This window comes from Giraffa tippelskirchi, chromosome 1 (assembly GCF_054371585.1).
Source record: "Giraffa tippelskirchi isolate mGirTip1 chromosome 1, T2T-mGirTip1v1.2.pri, whole genome shotgun sequence".
NCBI lineage: Eukaryota > Metazoa > Chordata > Mammalia > Artiodactyla > Giraffidae > Giraffa > Giraffa tippelskirchi.
In genome coordinates, this window is record NC_137275.1 from 181,038,726 (window position 1) to 181,050,855 (window position 12,130).

The following is a 12,130-nucleotide window of genomic DNA, read 5'->3' on the forward strand; positions in this document are numbered from 1 at the left end:
ATTATTTTAGAGGTAATTCTGTCTATCCAGCACTCCTAAGTTTGCAAAAAAAAGTTCATTTCTCTAGCCTGGGACAGCAGTGGCCACCATTGTGAAGTAGCTTTGGTTTACATTGCCGTTGTCAAGACCAACCGCTGTTTGTCAGACATTCTGCCTAGACTCAAGCCACTGGAGACCACGAATAAATGAACATACTTTCAAATTTCCATGAGCTGAATCACTCCCAATTCAGTAAACATTTACCAACAGCTAGTCAGGAATGAGGAGGCATGCTAGTAATGTGACTAGTTTCCTATCACCCAGAATTTATAGAGCAAGATCACATACAGCCCAGCCCCAGGGGACAGGCAGGGTTGGTATTAGTGTCATCCATTTTCCAGAGAAGGAAACTGGGGCCTAGGGAGATGAAGTGACTTGCCCAGGGTCACATTGCTGGTAAACTTCAGAGTACAGGCTTGAATTCAGGTCTTTTGCCTGCAGATTAATTCAATAAACTTGTTCCAGGGTCTACTGTGTGCCATGCTCTTGTGATACCAACCCTACAGTTTTGGAATCAAAAAGTCGAGCAGGACCATAGATTCCTGGCTCTCCTTTTCATCTTTTTCCCTAAACTGCCTCCCATTTCCAATTACTTTGTGTTTTAGTTTTACAAAGACGGTAACAGGGCCTCCTACTAAATGTTTCCTCTACAACAGATAAAAAGGTTTAGAAGGCACCAGGAACTTTATAAACAAGAGGCCAAAAACAGCATCTTTCAAGGTCTTCAGAGGGAGGGTTGGATGGGACAACTTCCAAGATCCTGCCACCGAGCACAGAGACAGCCTGGGTGTCTCTGCAAAGGGAGCCCCACTGCTGGGGCTGCCTATTTGTAAGTCAGCTCTGCTGTTCCACTATCCCCTCTTAAAAGAGGGCAGGAGGTGAGGGAGAGAGAAATAGACAGGGAGAGGGAGGACTTGAAGGGCACAGCAGAAAACAGCATAGCGACCTCATTTAGAAGCCTTTTTTGAGGTCAATGGCATGAGGCAATTTAGGATCTAGTAACCCCAAGGTAGAGGTCAGGCCCATCCTCTGGGTAAATTCCAGAAAGGTCCCAGAAACAGTCTAGGCCAGCCTCTCTTGGAGGTGAACCGTGAGCCCAGAGAAATGAAGGAACGAACTCACTGTCCCAAAGCCAGTTCCTTCCCATGTCTGAGCCTCAGTTTCCCCTCTGAAATAAGATGATAACCAATAGCCCTTCCAACTTGGGCAGCCTACTCAATAAATCAGTGCCTCTCCATCCTGGCAGGAAGGCACATCTGAGATCCTATGAATTTGGAAAACTAACTGTTGTGCTGATGTGAACATGCTCCCAGCACAGTATCCTCTGCCAACAAAATCAGTGTCTGTTTTAAAAACATGTAAACGGGAGTATCTGCAAGGCCTGGCTCTGACAGTCAATAAAAGCTGGACACAAAAGTGGCGAAGGGAGGACACTTGGGCACAGGTGTGCATCTGAGCATGCAGAGGTTGGCACTCGGGGAAAGCTGAGGTCTAGTCCCTGCTCTGCCACCAGCCAGTTGGGTGTCCCTGGGTGGAACATCTCCCTTCCCTCAGTTTCTCCATTTATACCATGAAGTAGTGGGGTGAAATCATTTCTAAGGCCCTGCACATGTGACACCGTACATGTCATTAAGTGTTGGGAACATCTCTAAGAGGTACGTGGGCTTCCCACGTGGTGCTAGTGGTAAAGAACCTGCTTGACAATGCAGGAGACATAAGGAGACATGGGTTTGATCCCTGGGTCGAGAAGAGTCCCCTGGAGGAGGGCACAACAACCCACTCCAGTATTCTTGCCTGAAGAATCCCATGGACAGAGGAGCCTGGTGGGCTACGGTTCATAGGGTCACAAAGAGTCAGACACGACTGAAGTGACTGACCACGCACGCATGCATAAGGGGTAGGCAGAGAAAGTGGCACCCAGAGGGTTTCAACACACCAAGAAAATATGGATTTGCCCTGGGTAAGTATCATAATTTTTGAGTAAAAGCTAATCATGATAGCTACTACTTGCTGAGCAAGAAAGATATGCACATGTTTCTCTGTGCTGTCTCATGTAGCTCTTCCCAAATGCCAAGACGGTAGATAGGATCATATCCCTATTTTATAGATGAGGACTCTGGCATGTGACTCAGAGCGGTGAGCCACAGCCTATACACTTGATTTGTGCTCAGGTGGTTTTCAACTCACCTCTAAATTGCCGTTTGCTACAATGCTTTCTTTACAAATGTCTAAAACCAGTCACTAGAGTTGCTGTCTAATCCTAACATTCAGGGGGAAAAAAGGCAATAAAATTGGCATTCACTTGTAGCTGTGATTGGCCAATCAATATTTTACAAAATATTCTCCCAGAACGACATAATTTGAGAACTGGAAATGTGACAAGAGAATTTAGTTGCAATCACTCAAAAAAAAAAAAAAAAGTAAGTATATCTTTGCCAAGATGCTTACATTGTTCAGCCAATGAAGAAGTAAGACTTAACAAATGGAAAAATAATTACGTTTGCCTAAAATTACATCTTTTGTGCACACCAGAGAGCTGACATGTGTTTCAATTATCCGCCACAGGAAGACAAATGGGTAAATCTACAAGGTTGAATTATGGAACGGTGGTGCCAGAGAACACCTGATTGATCTGAATCTGGTTGAGATTTGCCTGAATGGATCTCAATAACTTGATTTCATTTCTTGCTTTTCCCTGGATGATTCTGGGATCTGCTCAAAATGAGTGGACACAGAAGGCACTGCTCATTTCTGGATTTTTCCAGAAACATTCAGATATTGAAAAACATTGCATTAATGAATGGTCTGTCTCATGGTTCTGCCTAACAACCCTACTAATGACCATAACAGGCTGAATCAAAGTTCCTCCAGGCAGAACACCTGGCTCAGATCCTCATGGATGCCCTATGGGCCTCCATTTCCTCCTCATCACATGAGGAGAGTTGTCTGAATGACTGCTGAGGTCCCTTCTGATTCTGACAGCAGGAAAATCCAACAAATGATTCATTTTCTTAAAACAAAACAAAAATGGCCTGCAAATAGTGTGTGGGGAAAGATTACAGATTAAAAGGGACTAAAGAGGCACATCAACCAAATGCAATGAGTGGACCTTGTGTGGACTCCCTAACAAACCAATTATAGAGTCGTTTTCAAGATAATTAGAGGAGCAACATAGACTTGGAATAAGCATATTAAAACCTGTTAAATGCTTAAGGTACAATAATAGTATTGTGGTGATGTTTTAAAAAGTCCTTATCTGGTAGAAATGCATACTGCGATATTTATAGATTCAAATGAGATAATGTCTGGGAGCTGTTTTGAAACATTACAGCAAAAAATGGGGAGTGGGGGACGGGGCGAGTCAAGATAAACCAAGACCGGCAAAAGGGAGAAAACAGTTGAAGCTTGGTGATGGGTACATGAGGTTCACTGTGCTATTATCTCAACTTTAGAGTCTGTTTGAAAATCTCTGTAGTCAAAAGCTAAAACATGCCAGATTCCTCAGAATACTGGCACTGACTTAACTGCCACTCCCCATACATTCATGCGCCTGAGTCATGTGGAAAGACTGAATAGCCCGGAGAAATAAAGCAGTTGAGAAAAAATATTCTAAATAAGTTGAAACTAATGTTTTCACAGAGTATTTTCTATTGACTTTGCCTTCTCTTATCTGGAACATTGTACTTTCATTTCTTCTGACATATTTTATTGCATAAACACAACATCTCTGAATATAGAATTCATCAACTAGAAAGAATAAGCATCAAAAAAGCCTACCTTGAAATTGAGTAAATTTAATGGTCCCCATTCTCTCCCCGTTCCGGAATACAACTTGACCCTAAAAACAAAATAAACAAGAACAAAGAAGAAATGCCATATTAGCCCAAACACTAGTGATCTCAACTGAAATTCATTAATTGTAGAATGCAATTATTACTGGAGGAAGAGCAGACTCCTGAGGAACCACAGATGCAAAATTAAACTAATTGTTTTTAGAATGGTTGTGACTTTATCTGGATAATTTGAGGAGCACAAAATAATGAAACCAACACATGTATGTTAAGGCCAAGATATGCACCATCATTATCATCATGACTATTTATTAAACACCCATGTGCCCTGTGTTATCCCAGGACAAGGTCTTCCAGGGTGGTTGGAAAGATGGAGGAAGAGATGAAGCCCTTGGAGCCTGGCCCTGGCTCTGCTCCCTTGCCCCACCCATGAAGATATGGGTCTTTGCTGAGGCTATTTATCTGAAGGGCCAGAAGGGGGCTCGAGGCCTGTATTACTTATTAAGGACAGAGAATGTTTCTGTAAGTTCTTCGTAAGTGGTGATGTCAGACCCAATTATCACTGGGCTATGGGGCAGCACAAAATTAAGCTTCTTGAGCCAGTGAGACCTGACCAGTGTCACAGGCAGCTGAGCACCCCTCATTAGGGACCCCAGGAGCTAAAGACAAGAGTCATCTGCTGCATCTGCTTTGCTGGCTGATACCCAGCTTCCACATGCTGGGCTAAATAAGCCAGGAACATAAAGAGGGGGTGTGGTCTCTCTTTGTCTATTTACGGTCCACCTAAAATTCTGCAACTGTGAAAGGAAACTGACACAGGTTATATCAATGAATCTTTATGACACGCTTGAGTGGAAAGGAAGATGATTCTAATTTTACAGATCAAGAAACTGAGATTGAAGGAGGTTATGCCAAGGTCATTGCAAGTGAGGCTGCTGGATTCAAACCCAAGTTTGATTTTAAGGCCTGCTCAACTTTACCACAGCATGTTGTTTCTGATCCAGAAATATATCTCTTCCATTCTTTCCATTAATGTGAAATTAAGAAAATGAACTGTCTTAAAGGTACACAGCTTTACGAGCACAGTTATGAGCTTGCATCATCAGGGAAAAGCACAGACGATACCACGGATTCTGTGCAATTCTCAAGAGAAAGTGACAGAAAGTACATGTCTTCCCATGGTGGAAATCCAAAGTCTGAGGCCCTGAAGCTTTTGGAACAAAGAGAATCACTCAACCTGTTGTCGGAATGAGAGACACCTTCTAAGGCTACTTTGACACCTTTTTGAAATCCTGAAGACAGCTGCGAGTAGTATCAGTTTGAAACTAACGCCCACTGAATTCTATATTCAGGTGACGGTAAGCAATTCCCTGGAGTGTGAAAACACTTCAGCGTAAGGTGAGACAGGAGCTGTGATTTTATTTCTAGGGATGATTGAAAACCATAGAACATCTTCCAAAGGATCACTTTTATGCAAATGGACCACTTTGCAAGGGTGGAAAAGATGCAGATATTGTGCACAGGACATTTCTTTGTTTGACAAAGCTGGACATCTAACTAATTCACCCATCTTTTGCCAAGCTTTGAAGAACTCCAAAGAGCTCTAGATATAAAATGTGGACAAATTCTGAAGAATCTTTATGAAATGAAAAAAGTATATCAAAGGGTATTCAATGTGTGGATGGAATAATACTGGAGTGGAATACAGGGCGGGAGTGAGAAAGAATCTCCTTTCACTTTGGGGTTTTTTTCTTTTTCTCCTTTCTCCTTTACTTTTTAGATAAAACTAATGAGATCATCTTGGAAGTAAGGTCTGTCATATTTTATTTTTCTCACAGTAACTATGTTTGTAAACAGGGGCTCCTCCTATCTCAATTTTTCAGGTAATGCAGTGGAAGGAGGCCAGCATCTGAGTATCTCAAAGCTGGGTTCAGGGCCCCCTCGGGCAGGTCCCTGAGCACCTAAGTTATGGACCCAGCACGGCTCCTGGTCTTCAACAGGCACTCAGTAAATGGCACCAGTAATTTTTATCTAAACACACTTAATAGCAGAGAGCTGAAATAAAAAAAGATTTCAAGCACCAAGAAGCTTTCCAACCTTTGGGAAGACATTTTCAACATCACATGATTTCAGCTGGCAAAGGGGTAAACTGTTGGGCCCTAAGCCAAGGTGGCTTCACAGCTCAAAAACATCAGCCCCTAAGTGACTGAGTTCCCAAACCACATGGGCCACTGTGTGTTCAATCAAAGGGAGAAAGCTGAGAGCTCTGTGACTGTGGTGACTGAGAGTAATGTGGCCATGTGGGTGGGTAACTGGCTATGTTGAGGGTCTACACCAGAGAAGGGCAGTAAGCTCGCCGAAGCCCCCTTCTGAGGAAGACTTGACATGTGATTCTTTCCTAAGGCTGTGACCATGGCATCTGCTGGGTTTGACAGTTGATGCCAACTCTGCAAACTTGACCATGGCTGACTGGATGGGGACCACCGTCCCAGCCAAGCCCACCTGGATAAGACTGGACACGAGTGAGGAAGGCCACGAGCCAATCAGGTGATGTTCATGAAATTCTGCCTAATGGATGTCCTCCATGTGAGCAGGTGCTCAACTCATGACAGTCCACAAATATTTACCTGCTCCAGGCCGAGTCCTCTTTTAGGTGCTGATTTCTGCTCTCAGAGACCTTTACATGTGATTAGGACAGACAGGCAAAACACGTTCACCAATAAATGAATGAGGTCACGTCAGTTACTGAAGAGTGCTGTGAAGAAAATCAACAGGCAGTGCCTGGGTGGTGGAATGAGTCTGCTGGCTCACATGGTAAAAGAATCTGCCTGCAATGCAGGAGACCTGGGTTTGGTCCCTGGGTCAAGAAGATCCCCTAGAGAAGGGAATGGTTATCCACTCCAGTATTCTTGCCGGAGAATGCCATGGACAGAGGAGCCTGGCGGGCTATAGTCCATGGGGTCACACAGACTCAGACATGACTCAACGAATAACACACTTTCAGGGAAGACCTCATTGAAGAGGGGACATAAGAGCTGGAGGCCTGCACGGCAAGAGGCAGCTACTCCAGGCAAAGGGAGAGGCCAAGACAGAGGCCCTCAGGTGGGAAGGATCAGAAAGGGTCAGCAGGGGGAGCGAGATAAGGTAGGCAGAGTCTGGGGTCCCGACTGGGCTCTGGAGGGGATGCTAAGTGCAATGAACAGCCATGGGGGTGGGGAGCCTAAACAAAGAAGTAATATGATCTGATTTGAGATTTGAGAAGATTGCTCTGGTTCTCGGAGAGAAAGTGGGAGAAGAGACATGGGAGGGAGGCTCAGGCATCTAGTCATCCAGGTGTGAAGTGACAGTGACTTAGACTACAGTGGTGGTCACATTCTCCCTCTGACCAGTTCAGAGTGCGTCGCCAAGGTGCCTGAGCACTGTGGCCGGGCAGCAGACACTTCCCTTCTGCTTCTGTCCTCTGGGAGGGGATGTGGTGAGCACCATGGTGTGTGACCAGATGTCCCCAGAACACAGACATATTTCCCTAGCATCTTGGCTGCCGCTGGGCTGCTCGAAGGGTGACGATTAAGGTTAAGTCCCTCCCTGGGGGCAGCCTACATCCACTGGTCAAAGTGAAGGCACACAGCGGTTTGAGTCCCCTTGCTCAGGGCAGCTGTGAAGGACCGTGGGCTCCAGAGGTCCCCCAGGGGTGGCCGAGGCCGGGACTGCCGCTGCGCCCAACTCAGCTCGTTGCTCTCCCTGATTCTGCTTCCCTTCCTTTGGTTTTCTCCTGAGAGCCTCTCTGATAAACCTCCTGTATGTGAATCTCTGTCTCAGAGTCTCTTTCATGGGTAACCTGGCCTAAGACATCTGCCATCACAGGTCACTGGAACAATCTCTTTTTCACAAAGGAGCCTGAGCGATAACCGGTTGGGAACAGAGGCAATGGGTTCCGAGTCAAGTCTGCACAGCAACTAGACTCTTTGGTTTCACGGTGGCCTGACATCTTAGCCAGGGAAGCAGGGCTGGCTTTGGTTTCTAAAACCCCAGCTTGATCAGGGATTATTTTCTGCTCTTCTCCCCACACGCATATTCTTTATGCACATAGAAATGCTGAGACTCTCCTTAAGCTTTTGTTGTGTGCGGTCCAGGCTGTAACAGAGGATCATCCCATCGACCTGAGGCCAAACCACCTGACGCATTACATTCCAAAGCAGTGGTGTTCGATAACTTTGGCTGGGGTGCGGGCTGGAATCTGTTGGCTCCCAGTTTACGCTCACTCTACTATGTCCTCCTCTGTGTCACAGGGGCCCACGGCCCAGAAACCACACTTCCCAGAAGCCCCTGCCAGCTGGTTTCTATTTAGGTTCTGCTAATGAGAAGCATTCACAGGAGGTTAGAAAGTGTGCAGCAGGGAAAAGCTTTTTTTATTTTTTTCCTTCTTTGGTTGCAGCAGCAGGAGCTGAGTGACTGCAGGTGTCCAGGGCCCCAGCAGCTCCGCACTGTTAGTGTGTGTAGCGGGGCTCTGGCTAACTGCTCAGTAGCAGTGCTGGGGTCCCAGCGGCAGCAGAAATTGCAGTGGCAGGAGCCTCAGAGGCCAGAGTGCTGGGGTCTCCATTATTTTATCTGCATTTCCAGTCTGCTCTGTGGCCACTTAAAGACTCCGTGGAAGTTGGAATCCATTACCAATCAGCATGCAGCCAAGAAAACAGAAAGTACTTCAGGCATGTCAGCCAAGAAAACAGAAAGTACTTCAGGCATGTCAGAGGCAGTGGCAACACCAGCCCACTTACTGCTCCTGCAGCTCAAGGGGCCTGGTCATTTTCTGTAAATACTTATCTCTGGTGACAGTGCCTACCTGATTTGCTCCTCCATCCCTTCCAACAAAGTTGTAACCAGTTCCCCGTATTAAATCTCCCTCTGAAATGCCTGAAGTGCTTTCTACTTTCTGGACTGAAGGCTGATTGATAACGGATTCTAACTTCCTAAAGGAGCTTATAAGAATGACCACAGAGCTGATTTGGAATGCAAATTAAATAATGGAGGTAAAACCCCAAGTGGATAGTTTATAAGGAATTTTCTTCTTCCTGAAAGAGATGTTGCTCATGTCAAAGACAGCAATATGTTTCATAAAAGCTGATCCAAACTAACAGTTCAGGTTGAATTGGGACCGGTAAAACTGAATTTTCTTTTTTAGAGGAATCTTCAGAACACATAGGATAATATATGGAAAAAAACTTTAGTTTCTGCATTCACCAGGCAAGAGTAAATTCGCCACCAGTGTGACCTTGGACAGTCATTGAATGTTTCTGAACAGGAATTCTTCTACTTGAAAAATAGGAAGAAAAATACTTCTCGGGATTGTCTGTGAGAACTAAAGAAGACAATTATGAAAAAAGCAAAACCCAGAATTGCTGCACACAAAGGTTAACTCTTATAATCCTCCAGATAATCTGAGTTTGCAAAATTCCACCATGATGTCAGTTGAGAATCCCCAGAAAAATCAGTGGAGAGTAAAATGTACACTAAGGATTTCAGTGGTCAGTAGGATTCAGTGGCCCCTCTTAGAAAAATTAATTCTGTTTTCACTGTTCATCTTTAATGTTTCACCACTAAGCATGAATGAAATTTATTCCAACAACAGTTTATGAATTGCACAGGCCAAGCCCTACACTGGAAAATTTTTTTTATCTCTTCAATTTCACATTAAAGGGCAGGGACTCCTTGCCTGGAAAATGATCTGACATCGGGCTGGAGCTGAAGGCTACAAAGAGGGAAGACTTTCTTGGCTCAGCCTAATCTCACGGAGCCCTGGGCCCACTGAGGGACATAGTCTCAGCCGGACACACTGCATTTAGGGAAGGCATTCGGTCGTTAATACGGCTCTAATTGCACTCTTGTCTCCTGGCAGTTGTGTTTGTCTTTGGGAGGTGTGAGCAAACATGGTCAGCTGAGTGTTTGATTTACACTGTGGGGAAACAAGATCTGCCCTGACATGCCACACAGACAGCAAAATCTCTAAAGAGATGGAAGCTGAAGGGTGCTGGGGGACCCTGGCTGGCCCATCATTGTCTGTGTGGATGATTCAGAACCACTGTAGGCTGTTCTGCTGCCAGCCCTTCACCTAGGACAACACTGGTCTTAAATGAATAACGAGGACTTTGAGAAAATTTGGGGGTTACATTGCTGGTCAGATTTTCCATAAAGAGTGGAGCTCCTCATCATGTAGGCTTGAAGAAGAAGGTGTTTTCTGTTCCCCATGGGATGACAGGGCATAAAAGAGAAATGCTGAGAAACTGGGTATATCTACCCACATGTTCTGCAAAGGTGAAAAATACTCCTTTTTTTCCCTGCATATCCCTTGGGCTGTAAGACAAGGCATATTTTGCATACTATTTAAGATATTTTCTTACAAAAAATTCTTCTGATAGACCTAAGTCTTGAAGAAAATTTGATGTATCCATTGAGTCTTCAGCAGCTGGTTTGCAGTGAACTAAAAGGAGGGGCAGGATGGGAAGTGTGCCCTGTCCACTGCCATCGTTCTGCTGGTGCCATTAAATGCAGGGGCATCCTTCTGAGGGATCATGATCAGATGGCCCATAGGGTTAAAGTGGTGCCCAGCCACAGAGGGAGTGGTGGTCTAAGGCAGAGTTTAGTGAAGTGGAGAACAGTGGAGACCAAGAGAAGATGGCTGGCTGGATGGCCCAAGAGAGGTGGGACCAACTCTTTTCTTCCTGTAATGGTACAAGAGTCAAGCTTATTTAGAATAGCAAACTATCAGATATGAACAAGATATCCAAGAACTAAGGAAACACTAAAGTAAAGTGAGACGGACACATGATGAAATATTATGATACACGCATTCAATCAATCAGCGCTGTTGAGCACCTATGTGTCAAAGTTGTGCCAGGCAGGCACTGGATAAACAGCGAGCAAAGTTCATGTGGCCCTAGAGTGCATGGAGCTTGCAGTCTGGTGGGAGCTACAGACATTAAACAATAAATACGCTGATAAATATATAATTACAAACTACAATAAGTGATATAAAGGAAAAGAACAGGGTAGTACAAGAGAGAACTGCAAGACCGCAATTAGACTGGGGATCAAGGAGGACTTCTGGAGAGATGGTATTTGCATTGAGGCCTGAAGGAGTTAGCTAAGAGTGAGGGGAGAGTTTCCCCCCCAGGAAGAGGAATTACAAGTACAAAGGTCCCGAGGCAGGAAAGAGATTGGGAAGTGGGAGGAGCTGAAACAGTGCCAGTGGAGCTGAGGGGAAGAAGAGCATGGAGTGGAGTGGGCAACGTGGTTGTTGTTCAGTCACTAAGCTGTGTCCAGCTCTTTGTGACCCTATGGACTGCAGCATGCCAGGCTTCCCTGACCTTCACTATTTCCCAGAGTTTGCTCAGATTCATTCTCTGCTGCCCTCTTCTTTTGCCCTCAATCTTTCCCAGCATCAGGGTCTTTTCCAATGAGTCAGCTCTTCACATCAGGTGGCCCAAGCATTGGAGCTTCAGCATCAATCTTTCCAATGAATATTCAGGGTTGATTGGTTGCTCCTGGGTTGTGGGATTATGGCTTTTTTGTCTTTTTACTTTTCAATATTTTCCAATATCCTCTAATGAGCATGCATTATTTTAATAACAGGAAAACTTTATTGAAAGGCTATTATAAGGAGGCACATTTTTTACAGATAAAAATAGCAACATCATCACCAACAAAATAATACTCCCTCTTGGAATAGATTAAGTTTTACTGACAGCTTAGAGTTTTCCTGAATAAGAGCCAAGGATCTGTGCAAGCATAAGCACATTTCCCCCTCAACTTAGAAGAATGGAAAGAGCAATGAACAAGGGGTCTGAGAGGTAGATTTGGGCTGTGCTCTGCCATTTTCCAGAAGAGGAAGCTGGGGCAAGCCCCTTTTCATCTCTGTTCTCAGGTTTTTCTCTGTAGAACATGCAGTGATAACAATCGTTAACTTATTTTTAGCTCTGCTAAAACACTTGTGTATGTTATCTAAGATTTTTTTCCTGGGGTTCTTCTTTATTAATTAATTCTCAACAACAACCTCAATGGAATGAACTATGTATTATTATTATCATCTCCATTTTAAGAATAAGAAAACTGAGGGCCTGAGAAGAAAGTTGCCTAGGGTCACATCTAGAGGCAGTAGACCTGAGACTCACCCTACACATGTCTAACTTCAAGCTCAATCTTCTAACCACATACTACCCTGCCTTCCTTTCAAAAACTAGTCAGCGATCAGAAAATTAGCCCTTTATGGGGGTGAGAGTGAGTCCCAAGCATCCTTGGGCTAGAGG

The 12,130-nt window shown here is 44.7% G+C and overlaps 1 protein-coding gene across 1 annotated transcript in view; it reads right to left on the reverse strand.

The window, feature by feature from the left end:
* GABBR2 (gamma-aminobutyric acid type B receptor subunit 2) overlaps positions 1–12,130 on the reverse strand; it is a 367,555-nt gene that overhangs the window by 95,585 nt on the left and 259,840 nt on the right. Inside the window, exon 8 of the mRNA XM_081511648.1 lies at positions 3,817–3,877. Within this exon, the coding sequence (XP_081367774.1) occupies positions 3,817–3,877 (61 nt within the window). The remainder of the gene's footprint in view (positions 1–3,816; positions 3,878–12,130) is intronic.